The sequence below is a fragment of the Pelmatolapia mariae genome, linkage group LG17, assembly GCF_036321145.2.
Source record: "Pelmatolapia mariae isolate MD_Pm_ZW linkage group LG17, Pm_UMD_F_2, whole genome shotgun sequence".
Taxonomy (NCBI): Eukaryota; Metazoa; Chordata; class Actinopteri; order Cichliformes; family Cichlidae; genus Pelmatolapia; species Pelmatolapia mariae.
Genome location: NC_086242.1, coordinates 33,226,377 through 33,242,182, shown reverse-complemented (window position 1 = coordinate 33,242,182; position 15,806 = coordinate 33,226,377). Strand labels below are relative to the sequence as shown.

The 15,806-nt window shown below is 40.8% G+C and overlaps 1 protein-coding gene across 4 annotated transcripts in view; it reads right to left on the bottom strand.

Moving 5' to 3' along the window:
• lrp8 (low density lipoprotein receptor-related protein 8, apolipoprotein e receptor) overlaps positions 1-10,580 on the bottom strand; it is a 170,636-nt gene extending 160,056 nt beyond the window's left edge. For all 4 annotated transcript variants that reach the window (XM_063460686.1, XM_063460688.1, XM_063460687.1 and 1 more), the window contains exons 1-2: positions 10,465-10,580; positions 9,564-9,689 (exon numbers count right to left, since the gene is read on the bottom strand). In XM_063460686.1, coding sequence (XP_063316756.1) covers positions 9,564-9,689; positions 10,465-10,531 — 193 coding nt within the window. In that variant the 5' untranslated portion in view covers positions 10,532-10,580. The remainder of the gene's footprint in view (positions 1-9,563; positions 9,690-10,464) is intronic.
• Positions 10,581-15,806: the final 5,226 nt, after the last annotated feature.

Here is a 15,806-nt window from a genome sequence, read left to right as displayed (position 1 = left end):
TCTAACAGGAACCAGGATGTAAATGAAGTTCCACTGAACTATCCAAAAAGTTCTAATAAAGAAAAATGTTTTCCCCCTACATACATAAATGTACAAATTTACATTAGCATACATTCTGCAGTTTAAACACAGACAAACATCTAAAAGGAACCTTTGAGTACCCTGAACAACGTTCCTGGGACTAAATGCATTGGACAGTTTGGGTGAAAATGTGTGTGTGAGAGACAGAGGGCCTCTCAGGGCCTATTCAGAAGGCATCACCCTGCTTCCAAACATTCAGGAATTATTTTCAATGATGCACAATAGGGCGTGGGGGTGGAGGGGACAAGGCAAAAGAAGCAAGAGAAAGAACTGTCACTGCTTAAAACACATCATTGATGGCGGGAAAGAAAACAAATAAAAAGGGAAACCTGATCCAAACTTTGATCTGCTTTAAGATTTGGCTCCTCCATTGAAAACAGCATCTTTTAACAAGTCACAATCTTTGCAAAGCAGCGAACAATCCAAAAAGCCAAGGACAGTCCGCATGTCAATACATCCCATGAGTATCCTGATGTCGCTCTAGCAACTACAGCGCATTCGCTTTTTATGTTTTACTTCAAACACACTTCTAATAATCCCCACATTGTAACTCCGATAGGAAGTACTTTTTAATCTGATTTTGAGCAGAAGATCAGAAAAGTGCTTTTTTTTTAATTAAAAAAAAAATAAAATAAAATAAAAAATCTTTTTTCTCCTTAATCAGTGAAGAAAAACACAGTGCTTGCTGTTGATTCCCTCCCCATTTCCTCACCCTTTAATCTCCCCTCGCTCTCTTTATGTTGACACAGTGTGAGCGCTAAGCGATAATGAAGTATCCTGCAGGTAAAACATTAGTAATGTGTGTATCCCCAAAACATAGCCTCTGCGTGCATGTAAGATTATGCTTTGCAACAGAATTTCTCCTGATAACCAGCATTACTGTGCAGTGGGTATATCATCAAAGAGTGCCTTATCCCTCCACCACCTCACCCCCATCATTCTGCGACACATGACAAGCAAAATCCCCTCAAGGTAAAAGACCCGTTTCACAGGCTTAAGAGCTGGCGAGGTGTGTGTGTGTGTGAAGAAGATACGTTGTGTGTATGAGTTTGTGTGTAATCTACATGAACAGCTTCATTCAAAACAGATGGAGGGAAGATGACAAACAGAAAGATAAAACAGAAAGAAGAGAAACCCCCAAAAAGCACAAGTAGAAAACTAAGCACCAACCAGCTGATTAATAGTTTTTTCCATTCATTGTGAATCATTCAAACAACTGATCAATTATCCACAATGTTCACAAGACTTAGATCCTTGAAACAGGAGGAATTACATCCTGGATGAAACATACATATATAGTAGATTTGGTATTTAGATGCAACACAAGCTACTTCATGGATAAAATTTTAATTTGTGTCATGGAAACAGTAGCTAACATTTTTATACTTCTTTGTGCTACTATTCAAGAATGGTTGATTTCAGTGATAAGGCACACACAATTGAAAGCACAGATCTCACTAATGTAATAACTGCTCTGATATTTCACACAGCTGGCTGTAATCATCAAATCAAATTAATAAAAAACACACTGCATTTCAGCTTTGGTCCATCCAATTTGTGTAGCCTCAAACGGTTTTCCATCTACATTATCATTTTATCATTTCAAATGTATTTTTAGCATCTGTATCAGTTGGTGTTTTCCTCTTGCTAATGATGCTGAGATGTAAAGTTGGTTTACCAGAGGCTTTCTAAGAGTTTTGCCTTTTTTTACCCCCGACATCTTCAAAGGCTTTACCCATCTGCTTTCTTACAGCAGGTGCTGGGCCAGAAACTCGAGTTTCTCAGATGACAAAAAAACCCAAAAACCTACATTTCAACATTATGCAAAAATACACAGGTTTACTCATCAAACCGGAGTCACCAACAGTTCCTTCTTTAACCAAAGTAAACTATCTGTTTCAACAATCAAACACAACAGACACTTGAGTCGCAGAAAAAGATGGAACGACAAGAAAAAAAAAAAAAACGAAAAAAAACAAAAACATCACAATGGAGCAAAATCCAAACACGAAATATCGCTCTGTCTGTGCGTTTACCTCTTTGTCCGCTCAACTCTTCCTAGACAATTAAGAGTATGGTGACCAAAATTTGCGCACAGGTATAAAATAGGCCCCTAAGGGTTTTTAATCTATATCAGATATTACAATGTCATTATTTTGCCTAGCAACCAATTTTTAGCATTTATGCATCAATTACATCTTATAAAAGCATTCTATCATTTGAATTTCATGATAACATCTCGCTTATGTCCACATAGATGGAGTTACACATGACATATTAAACATGCATATGCTAAAATGGCTCATTTTTAGCATATAAACAACATTTACCATCCCTTTGCCAACAGCACGAATGGGCTAAACAACAGAGCATTGGCAAGTACTCATGAAGCATAAGTCAGAAATTAAAGTAGGAGCATTGTTAGAGTTCTTCCCCCACTACTTAAATTCTGTGTAAAAACTTATGATGAAAACTTTTGACATGCTGCACTTAAGGGCCCTATCTTGGTGTCAGCTGAGCAGACTGGTATTAGCGGCCATGTTTTATTCATCAGCATTCTTAGTTGTCATTGCATATGCCTTATCCTGACTGCATGTACAAGGCAACAGAGCACACGGTGAAAAACAGGATTACAGCAAATGTAAATAATAAACTGGAAGCACATGAAGATATTCGCTTAATCTGAGTTGGGGATTAATGTCATGATACCCTGTCAGACATGGCTGGGTTGGGGGGGGGGGGGGGGGTAACTACAACACAGTCAACGCATAGCTAAATATAAGCACGCACACACTCAAGCGGTGGGGAATTAGGATTGTAGTATTATCAGGGTTTGACTTTGAACAATATGTGACTTTGCAGCTGAGCAGGCAAACAAAACCAGGTAATCTTTCGGAAATGGCACAAGCTAATTCTGACAAAACAGACACAAGGGAGAGTGGGAGTGTAAACACAATGAAATAAGTGTAATGATACCATCAGAACTCAAACTACTGCAAGAGAGTCACTTTGCAGACGAGCAGGAACCACTTTTGGATTTCCAAAATATGTAAATACCTTATAGTAATCACAGGGATCAGCCATGTCTGACTGATATCAGTTCCTAAAGCTAACGATGAAGGCGTTTTCCCCCCACTGCAACCAAACAATTCATAGACAGTGTAAAAAAAAAAAAAAAAAAAAAAAAAAAAAAAGGAAGTAGACTCTGGGTACGAAAAGTGAAGCCAATGCTAAAGTGACTTAAATAGGCACCATTTTTAAAAGCCACTAATAATAACACTAACTAATAGGATTGTAAGTACTGCAGACAGACAGTAAAGTCTCAATTTATTACACACACACACACACACACACACACACACACACACACTATTCTTTTAAGCGTGTTTGTAGGCTACATTTCACACTCCTTCATGTCAATACAAAGTCATTATTTCATACACTCAGAGGCCTAACGTGCAGGAAACGAAGGAGGCAGCGAGGTGTAAAAAATGTCCAAAAATGAGCAAGAAAGAGCAGACCAACAGATGGACACACAGGCAGAGCGAAAGAAAGAGAAGGCAGAGTTAGCGCCTCAGGCCAACACTGACCCCAGCTAAAATTACCCTGCTGCTGTTTTGCACCGCTGCACCCAACACCTATTCAACACACCAGGTACTATTATCGTGTAGAACATGATACAGGCTCTGACAAAGGTGGCGCCCTGGCAAATTCTGGGGGTTGTCATCTGTCAGGTGAGCAAAGCTGCATGGGAGAAACTGTCCATCTGATTAAGTTTCATATATATAATCTTAACAGAAAGTTTTTTGTATTAGGATTAGCCAGGCAGAATTCTTAACCTTTAATGTGTTAAAAAAAAAAAAAAAAGGGACAGTTTTTCATATCAATAGTGGATAATGACACTGCTTTACTTTAGATCTGAATAAATTACCTTTTTCATTGATACAAATACTGGCGATCAATACATTTCATACATTTCTTCTGAAAACTGCTACACAGATCTGCCATCACTGTAAAATGCAGCTACACAGATTCTCACTGTTTAGCTTCAAGACTGATAGAATTTGAAGATATTAATCTGCAGCTGACATCCAACAGTCTGTAGTGGCAGTTAAAAATTACAGTCACATGCATGGTGTCTGAGTGCAGAATACAAAGGGAGTAGTGTGCAACTTTATAATAAAATAAAAATACACAAGACTCAAGTTGTAGTAAAAGCAAAAAATAAACAGTTTCTAAAGGACAGCTTTATCTTTTTACTGACAAGCTTTTTCTTCAGTATACAATACTTATCCATTTCCCCACCACGCACACACACACAAGGCCAAACAGATAAAACAAACACAGGCGCACGCACGCACACACAAAATTAGAGAGCTCCACGGGGCCTCAATAGTCACACCGCACAGCAGTGGGGTTCCTTTTCTAAAGATCAGTGCAACACTCCATAATCGTATGCACACACACACATATAGGTACTCGGTGCCAGCACAGGAAACTAAATGATGACGTGACGTGTCACTCACACCCCATGTGTGGTTGTGTGTGGTTGACCTGCTAAGGAGCTGGACTAGAAACACGTTCAGTGGTGGCGTTAACCCTGATATCAGATCTGTGGATTTCTGCTGTTTTAACCTAGACAAGTGCAGAGTCTGTGTCGGTGTGTGTGTGTGTGTGTCTCTGTGTGTGTGTGTAATGTATTAAGCTACTGGTCCCTGCAAACTCATATTCCCATTAAAAGTCTGACCCCAGCTGTGAGAGAAAGCCATGTGTGTGCGTTCATGTGTGTGTTTGGGTCAGCAGGTGACCAAATGTGTTTTGGTGAGCCTATCAGTACAATGCCTTTTATGCCTGAAGCGTTTCTCTGCAGTCTCTTATTACAGTGTCATGTGTGTCTGCGTGTGTGTGCCTGTTTGTGTGTGTGAGACAGAGAGAGGCTGATTCCACACACACCCACAGAAGCAGCGTGAAATGTGTTGTGATGTCTCCGCTATGGGAAGCTGTTTTGAGACCACAGAGGAGACGCTCCCCTTCTCTGACCTGCTCAAACTCATTGTCTTGCTGTGACACACGAGCGTGCGCGCGCACACACACACACACACACACACACACACACACACACACACACACACACACACACACAGCTAATTTTTTTACCTCCATCCTTATGTCTTCTGTCTTCCAGCCCCTGCTTGTAAATGTTCTGAAACATTAGGTCCTCTGAGTTCATTGGCGAGTTACGATTTTGAATCAGTGCCTATCCTCTGGCTGAACGTGTTCCAGCAGCGTGTGAATCATTAGTAAAGGCTGCAGAAAATGCTTTCAGATCAGCAGTGAGTACGCCCCTGCATATCGCTTGATGTTGAATAAGTCACACCTGTATCACTTCTCAAAACTTGCTGTTTTTTTAGTTGATCAGCAGACATTTCCTCCAATGAACAGTCACTGAAACTCTGAACTTACTAAGAACACGAAACCACATCCTTTAATCAAATAAATATTTTTTGGGGTTCACATGGGTTCAAGCAGGTTAGCCACAAGCTTTAAACTATGAATCCAAATGTATGAATGCAAAGTCCCAAAAGTGAAGTACAGAAGCAGTGTGAGTGCGATGATACAGGGATCCATTAGTGCAAGAAGTGTTGGGGAGATAACATTTATAAATGGCACAATGAATATCTGTGGATATACCAAAATAATGACTGAGGGGGTGACTTCCACTCTAGAAAAACCAGGCAAAGGAGGGTTTTTTTTTTTTTTTTTTTAAATGCTTTAACTGTTTCCCTATTGGACGCCTACTAGTGGTTTCTTTTCTGACGTGAGTGGCTTCTGTCATATTTCGGGCCTGCTTCCTGAACAAAATGACTGTGTGCATCAAAAGTTAGTGAGGCTGATCTCCCACACAGTTTACTGGGACTAAAACCCAAAACCTGTTCTAATGGCTGTCAAAGCACGTCTTTTCTACTTTAGTTGAGCACTCAAAGCAATTTATACAACATTCCCCCAATAACAAAAGCACTTTTTTCTACCCAAGAGCTTCCTACCTAACATTCACACACATTTACGCTCTGATGGTATTGGAGAGGAACTTAGGGTTAGTTATAGGGATAGTTTGGCACACAGGCTGCAGCAGCCAGTAATCAAATCACCAACCTTAGTAAATGACCTGCTCTACTTCCTGAGCTACAGCCACCCCAGTTGGGCGACCTCTGTAGTACAAACCTGTTGCAGTGCTGCATCTCCTAGTACCATCCACATACAAGTAACTCTCAGAAGTTCTAATCTTGATTTTGTGGCTGATTAGAAACGTACTCATATCAATATCGTCAATCCTTAAACCTGTGAACTTTTAATATTAGGCACGATTGCTTAACAAATGACTTCAAAGTAACTGACAGACCATCAAAGTGCCACGTGATTAGACCGTTTGGAAGAGAGGAATCTACAGTAATGCAAAAGAGGAAGAACAATTGAAATCTAACACAGAGTTCTGATGTGGAATGATTGTACAGTAGCACTTGGGATTAGACGTGATTAAATCCACTTAAATCCGCTGTTAAAACGATAAGGGCTTTTTTCTGTATGTTCCACAGCTGAAATATAGGTCACACAGAGCCAAGCAGAGATGCAGAGTTGATGCACACACATGTGCAGCAGTGTTCTGTTCCCTACAAAGAAAGCGCGTGCACAAAATCCAACTACCACCACCACCTCCATCACCACTTTACCCGTCTCCCAGGGCAACAAGAGCGGAATCTACCAAGAGGCATGTTGAGAATGAAGGAGAGGAGAGGGGAGGAGAGGAGCAGGAGGAAGAAGAAGAGAGAATGAAAGAACGGAGAGATGGACACAAAAGACAACCCAATCTACCAAGACTTATTCTAATAAGCTGCTAGGAGGAGGATACTATAGGGGTAATCCCTGCTGTGGGACACCCGTCTATGGGCGAGTGTGTAAAGAGGTGGATAATGTGGCTACCGTCTGATGGATACAGATAATGGAGCACATGCTCAGACAGTTATATCTGGCCTTGGCATGTGTAAAAGAATGATGTCTGGTTTATTTGCATATAAACTACTGCCTAAACTCTATGTGACAGTTGATGCAATGACACAAACACATGTTCGCATGTAGGTTTTCATGCAGTGTCCTCCTTCAGTGTTGCACACATGAAATTTAAGTATTTCCTGCTTCCAATTTGTTCAGAAACCAAATTATGCAATCAACTTAGCCAATAACCCTCCAAGCTCGAGGGAACATTGATGTTTGGGGTAAGTTCTCCATAATAAACTGTTTAAATCTCATGCAGGGAAACTGAGAATAACTAGTCCCATGTCCACACAATTTTACACAGTATCATTTTTTGTACAGAGTATTCTTTGGCTAATTTGCCATAAAAGAAATCATGTTGAATTACCAAAGAGCACTAAAAGGGTTCTTTGTGAATAAGAGTGTGTTAAAAGACGCCTGTACCCTGTTTAGCCTATCCCACCATCATGAGTGACAGAAAAGTTTATCATTTGGCTTCGCTGGGTTTATTCTTCCCACAATTGTGCTGTAGACCTTCTCCATGCTGCCCCCGCCCACTCTACAAAATTACTTGCTTCTATTTTCCTTATCATGGCTGCCCTACAGCATCCTGTTCCTCCTGATCATATCTGCCCCTCCTCCTCCCCTTCAACCACCACCTCCCCCTCTCCATAGGGCTCTTGCTGGGTGGGGAGGCAGCAGTGGCAGTGCTGGCATCTGTTCGAAGGGCTGGTGCGTTGCCAGCCATCGAGCATCACTCCAGCAGCCAGAGTCACACTGTTGGATTTATCTCCAACCAACCTGTCAGCTGATGCTTTTTGTGGGCGTTAAGCTGGGCGGGCATAACCTTCTTTTTTTTTTCCTATTTTTTGAGGATGGGGCATTCGCACTGCCAAAGTGGCCACAAGAGACTTCAAAAATGGGGGGGGGGGTGCCTCAGTGGGCGCTTCAACGCTGAGGAAGTGAGAGAAGTGAGTGGCTTTTGATTTAAAAAAGAAGAAAAAAAAAAAAAAAACTTCCAGCACAAGCTGAGGGCTGAAGCTCTCAAAGAATAGAGCATAAAGCTGTTAGGAAGGGAGAGCGCAAGCAAGGGATGAAGAGTATATAAGGCACAGTGAGAGGGGCTTGAAAAAGTAGATAAAGGTAGAGTCTGAGCAGGAGAACAGATCAAGAGAGTGACAGAGAGCCCAGGAGGAAATCAAACCCACATCTGAAGCTTACAGGAGTACATTTCTGGTGCAGACAGAGCAGCTCAGTTGAAAGGTCATTCTGTCACCTTGTGGCTTAAGTACCAGTCTAATGCTTTTTTTAAAAAAAAAACCCAACCCCGTACTGAATTAAAAAGTAAACCCAACCTGTTAGACTGAAGCGGAGCTCATTAAAATCCAATTCAGCTACCGTCGAGTATTGCCCACTAAATGTCCAATAATCCCAATCAGTCTCCGCAGTCAGCGACACGCGCCTGTAAATGTCACGGCATTCCTGCATGAAACTCTCGAGACAGTCAGCAGCAACCGGCGTGCCAGAGGACGGAATCATGCGCTCGGTGTGCTGGTCCCTGCCATCAGTGAAGAATCAATTGGCCCCTAATGGAACCATTCGAGCAATTAGTACCATGACAAATTCATAAGTGATGATTAGTAAAGTTGGTTGTCAGTGCAATTTCCTGATAGGATCCAGTTCAGAGGCATAAACTACCAGCCCCCATTCCCCTTCCCTAACATAACACTAATACAATAACCGAAGGCCAGAAAAGCAGAAAATTAGTGGTTAGCCCCATCAAAGAGCCCGAGTACTTCAGAAGAGCCGGCATTACTCAGCATTTAGATGTCATGTAACATAACCCTGAAATGCTATCACTCCCTTTCACATAGGACTCCATCTGTGAAACCATGCTAGATTAATTATGAGACTGTAAAATGCTGAGAACTGATAACCAGACTGACATTATCTCCACACAGCCAGAGAAAGATGAAAAAAAAAAAAATCATCTTTTGAAAGAAAAAAAAAAAATCTGCTTATGTCAGAGGTTTGCTTAGTGAAAAAATTCCTGTGGCCATGTGACTTTGATCCAGGATCAACAGTTTCTGCGCTCTATTGTGTAGAACAACTGAATGGGAGATTCCAGAGGGGCCCCAAGCAAAATGATTAGGAGCCAACTCTTAGTATAACTTCATTCATTCCAAAGTTATATTTGGAATTTAATCGGTTATCTACAGCATCCACCATTATCCATTCATGTGCATGTCTTGCCCTGGATTAAAACTCCAGATTGCAGTATTTAGACACTGACGCCTGCTGCTGAAAATCCAGAGTTCATCCAAAGGCGCCTGCTCCTATGGAAGCAGGAACGCAGCTATATGTCACGGCAGGTTCAAACTCCAGGAAGCAGCAAGCAAAGGCATCATTGCGTTTAATCAGCCAACACAAAAGACTCTGTACGGGCTACTTACGACAATTCTCCTCATCGCTGCTGTCGGGGCAGTCATCATCTCCATCACATCTCCACACGATCGGGATGCACGCTCCGCTCTTGCATTGAAACTGCCCGGTCTCACACTCTGACTGTGTGTGAGTTCCTGTGTTTTGAGGGGAATATTTTTAAAAAAGAAAGAAAGAAAGACAAACTGTCCGTCACTTTCATTTCTCATTTAGAAATCACATTGTGAACATCACAGGAGTGAATCAGAGAAACAAAAATACAACAAATTACAAACAAGTTTGGGAGGTTAACTGACAAACTTTCATTTGTGACTAATGAAAGTGGGAAATTGGTAAAGTTGCCCCAATTAATAATGTTGCTGCTGTAATCAAGTATTAATTCAAGTGTTGCTCAAATGCCAACTATCCCTTTTTCCACCATGACTGTAATGGGCATGCTGTTGTTTATATACCACTATGCCACCTTTGGTTAACTTAGGTTGCTGCCGAAGTTCCTGCTGGCACTTAAACATTCAGACCAATTTCAGGCTATTTCATCTGTTCAAAATGTCAGCTCCAATTACAAAGAATGCATCCAATGCACACCATTACAATCTCCACTCAGCGATCACATCACCACTGACAGCCTTTTTCCATCTTCCAGCATCAGCTAGAGAGCATGTGCTGCCCTTTATTTCATTCATTGTCACCTCCTACCGCCGCTCATAGCAGTCCAAATGCGGACATAAGTATGTACGCACGATGCACACAGCACATTAGCTCGGCACTTAAGAAGACGCCGATCGCACTGACAGACAACTCGTTTGTTTTGGGTTTTTTTTTTTTTTCAAACAGGCAACCCAGATCCCCTGAGAAAGCGTTGCCAGTGTCCGCGCTGCGATGCAAATTCACCCCTCGAAACAAGTCCCCTACCTTTAGCGCAATGGAGCTCCAGGAGTAACAGATGTAATAGCACGAGCTTTCCGACCTCTGTCCACATCGTTAGATCCTGGGGGGCTCCGCGGTTGTCCGCATGTAAGTAAAATTTCCTCCCCACCCACCCAAAAAAAAAAAAAAAAAAAAAAAAAAGACAGTGTGAAGAATCTCCAGCGAGTGACTCGCTCCGTGCTGCTCTGCCAGCCTGTCTGCTCGGAGTGTGTGAGTGTGCTCAGCCCGGCTTGCTGCTTTCTCTCCCTCTGCCTCGGCTGCAATTTGAATCAGTGACGCTTATGGGCGGGATAGTTTCAGCGTGTGATGGTGCCTGCGGTTAAAGTAGTAGGTAGGAAAAAAAACTACGTGGTTGGCTGCTAGCCAAAGGAGACACATCTGCAGAAAGAGCTGAGTCACAGTCATTTTTTTTTTATTTCCTATTGAGCACTTTAGTAGCAAACCGAAAGTAAACTGCTAAATAAATAGTTCTGACTTCCTCATCTTGAGTTAGCTGGAATGATATAAATGTATGCTAGTCAAGAGCATAAAATGTAACCAAAATTAAGGAAATGTTACAAGAAAGAGGAAGTTGCCCACCTCCGTGAAACAACGGAAACCCCAGACAGGTTCTCTGAAACGTGGTTCACTTTTTCTGGAAGGGGGTGTGTTCTGTAATGCAGACCGTCTTCTTTCACTAGTCCTAACCCGGTAGTTTTGTGGTCTTAACCTAGCGGTTTTTTCACTGGTGTATAACCAGGTGAAAAATACAAAGGTGGCTGAATATAAGAGTTTAAGGGCTGCTGCGCAACAACTGGAAACAAAGAACGTTCCTCAGTGACTATACAAATCCCTGTAAAATTATAATGTCCTTAAAGGTACAAAAAGGTATTTTATTTATGTTGTTCAACAGAAAAAAAAGGATGTTGTGCTCATAAATATTCACTGTTTAGTGTGTAATTATGTCTTCCAGTCACTTGATGTGTTCTCATGAACTTAGAACTTAATCCATTAAACAGAAGCGGGCGCCAGTTTGTGAAAGCTGCTATGTTGTCACACCATCTTCAATACAGTGGCTGAGATGGACGTTGAAATTCTGCCTAATCACGTTTAATGTATGTGGCTAGAAAATACTCGTAACTCCTCCACATTTGCTGATATCCTCTTCCTACTCACCTCAAACCTCATCTCCTGACTGAAGTCAGGGCTCTAACACACAAAAACATGCATAAATATGCTTATTTATTCCAATGTTGTCACTTACTGTCAATTATTTTCAGCACTTATTGTCAGAAGTTGCTGTTTATGAGATTATAACATGATGCCAACTTACGCAGGGTTTGAGGTTCTAAAAAAAATACATCACACAGTCGAAATAGTTTGATTACATTCTCACATGGTATGAATGTTTATTCTCTAAGTGTTCAAGTCCAAAATGTTAGATCCATCTCAAAGAAAGTTTCACAGTTTAACCCCTGTGCCTACCAACAAAAAAGTTGAGATTATTCTTAATAACTCACTTCAGTATCGCTGTCATGGGACAGAAGTGAGCATCGATGACTCATTGACTCATATTGGACTCCATTCACAAAGTTTTACAGCCTCCTCCAGAGTAAACAGACATGGATACCCGGCATATTGACACTGCAGTCATCTTGGCTGCTTAAGTAAACAGCAAACTGACAGTCTACACTCACTACAGATGAATGGCGGCCAGAGTTGTTTGTCCTACAGCGGCCACCATAGTCAGGGTTATGCACTTGAATTGAGAGGATAGGAAAACACAACTCAGTTAAGTTACTTTAACTAACTTAAGGATACACAAGTGGATAGGTGATGGATGTATTAGTTATACCAAATTCGAATATGGTGTCCCATCGAAATCATAGATTGTACATAGAACATGGGCACAGCCACCATGACTGCACTCATTGCTTTTGGGCGCATTTTAAAGTTTCATGCTAGCAATTTGGCTACTATCAGGTTTTTTTGTAGCTAGAAGTGGGGGTGGGTCACATAGTCTCAAAAGTATAAAATTTTAAACAAAGGTATAAAATAATTTCTTAACACTGTTATTTAACAATCACTAAAGTATTTAACCTTGTAGCTCATTAGGAGCCTGCACAATATTGTCACATAATAAAACTGAAAAATCTGCACTACCTGGGTATTTCTATCTTGAGTCAGGTCTTCTACCTGGTTGCTTAAAGCATGGCTTTTCTACCATGTAACCACATCAGTAATTTCTATCCACCATTAGCTCTTCATGTCATATGGTGGATGCAGATTACTGATGAGTGCCCCAGCGACAGTCGGAGGAGTCATTTGTTTATGAGTCACGACTCACCAGCTGCTGATGTCGTCTCTTTTTTGATCTCGAATAATGCAGTCCGAAACCATGACGGAGCCTCCACCGTGTTTTACAAGCTGTAGAAGCTCACTGTTGTACCTCTGTCCTGGCCTCTTCCGTACATATTGACAGTGATCTGAACCAAATTTTTTAAAATATGGATTCATCACTCAATTAGACCTGTTGCCACTGATTTTTTTCACAGCCATCGTTTCACTAAAACTATTTTTGATGAGGCTTCAGTAAACCGTACATGGATTAACTGATCTAGTGCATCTCTAAGATCCCATGTCACATTATTTTTTAGGCCGGACTCGTTGTCTTTTGTTCTTCACTAGTCCTATTTTGTCAGATGTTTTAAGGACATGCTAAACACCATGTCGTATAGCTCTTTAGGATTTACTCTGTAGGTGCAAAAATACTATTTTATACCAGTCAAACTGTGTTATCCTTGGCATTTTTCATAGGTGCCACCAACAAAAATGGGAAAAAATTTTATGTGTTTTAGCAACAGGCTCTTAGTAACAAAGTGCTTAAACAAAAAGTGTCTTAAAAAACATACATCTGAAAATGGTCAGGTACAAGGACTGCACCAGAAATGAGTGAAAAAGCAGATAATGTCCAAAGAAAAACGTTGAAAGACCTTCAGAAAGCTTAGAGAACTGTTGCAACCTCTTAAAAATACAAAGGAGTGACTCAAAACATTTGCACAGTACTATATTTATTACTTTCTACTTCACTTGAAGGACGCATAAGCAGTTGGTGGCCTTGTAGCGTAGCGGTGTAAAAGTCTGTATAGTCACAACTAAATGGAGGGCACATGGACGGTGGTTCAAAGACTTTAAACAGATGATAGCATTGGGTTGTATACTCACAGATACAGAAACCAGTGTAACGCTTGTGTAACTCTTGGTAAATATGTTTATTACCAGAGATGCCATAATATTCTTTTAAGACAACCTTGAATCACACAGTTGCTGATAGCTGCTCATGGTCATTTTTGGCTCTCCAAATCCCCTTAAATTTTCACTTTGTGCAGAGCCTCACCTCTTTATATCATTTATAATTGAGGGGATCAGTTGTTATTCCTAGAATTTGGCTCAACCTGAATACACAGTGCAGAGCAACATGCTGACAACATAATAAGTACCTGACAGCTAAATGAGAAGGCATATTGGTAATGTAAATCGCACTGTTGTCCCAAACAGTCATGAGGTTGTCTTGAAAAACTGCAGTGCATGACCTTTGCCTAAATAACTGGAAAAACTGAGACCTTTTTCAGGAATAAGGACTCCTGTGTGCTCAAATCATATTCTGCTCCTACAAGTCAGAAACTGGTCACAATGAAATGTCCACTGAGCAGCACTCACTATTTGTTTTGTTCTCTATCAAGTTTTTCTTTTCAGTGTACTACCACATGGCGGGACTTGAGTGAGCACCAGATGAAAATTCATGTGAAAGCAAGCATCTTCAGTGGAATCACCACGTATTCAAATAGTCTTCTTTCCAACATGGTGTGAAATAAAGCTGTGTTGTCTTTGCTCTGTAAATGTCCTTTTTAAAGTTTGTCAGCAGCATCCGAAATGGCCATTGTAATCCAGTGATAATTGTAAAAGATAACATTAGAAGTCCTAGTGTAATTTTCCCACATACATCTAATTGTCATGCATTGTGTTGCTACGGAAAACAATATAAGCTAGCTAATAAATGGGAACACCACTGGCAAATCATGTTTTATTCACTGGCAAATGCCGCAAGCTGGAGCTGTTTTTTAATGCTTTCCAGTGCATTTAGCAAGGTTTATTTTGGTTCCTCATCTTCTAAAGTAAGCTTGTTAAACAGTTGAGTAACTGGCGTGCTTTCATTTAAAAAATTGTAAGCGATTATGTGTCATATGTTTTGTTGAAATATGAGGCCGGTGGATTTTTAGCTGCCTGGAAGAATCATAGTGAATAGCTTAAGAATAATACAAAGTTGGGGGTATGTAGAGTCATATCAGTAGAGATACTTAAAGCCAGAAAAGTGACCTGACATAGTGAGAGAGAATGACAACCGAGTTCAATCTTGAACTGAATGAAAAGTGTGTGCATTGAAAGGGAACAGCTGGGTCTGCACTGCTGTTCTATGCAGCAAGAGTTCAGTTTTGATTTTCTGCAGTTCAGCATGGCTCATGTGCATGAAATGACTTTAACACATGAATCAACACATGAATAATGAATAAAACTACTGTATAAATAGAAGGGGAGGAAAAAAAATACCACTCGTGCCTCTTATACATTATTCAATAAAAAAAGAGTGTGAATGAAACATTAAAAAGCTAGCACAGGTGCAGAAAATGGTTAAAAGGGGGGGGGGGGATGTTTGGCATCACTTTCACATTAACTGCTAGCAGTGTTTGTTGTTCCTCGGGGGAAGGAGTACACCACAAAAGCAAATGCATATGTTATTGCTACAGGAGACATACCAGAATAGCTAGAGAAACTCAAGAAAACTTAAACTCTTATAGTATACAAATTGGGTTTTTTTAAACTGTGCGTATCTGTTGTTAGATCCTCTGAGTTTATTGCACATGTTTGACTTTTCATGTACATGTGATGCCATTTTGAAGCTCAGAGGATAACACCGTGTCTGCTGCACCTGTGGCGTAGCCCCACAGTACTGGCGAACGTGAGGATGGGCATGAATAAGAGCAGAAGAGCAGGTTTTCTGACAAGACCTGATAGATAGATGCCAGCAGCAACATCATAAAAAAATTTCAAATGAATATCAGCGAATTAAAAGGTCACATGCATAAAATAACCAACTTCCTGAATTATTGCAAGTGAGCAGCAATCTGCAGGAAAAAAATCAGCTGCATTGGATGGATAGGCTTTGAGATTGGCTAAAAGTACATAAAAAACTCTTTCTGCCAGTAGTATCTCATTGGAATCGGTTAAAATCGTATTTTTTGTGCATTGCCAACAGTGAGCTCAAGCTAATAATAATTCTTGGCATTTGA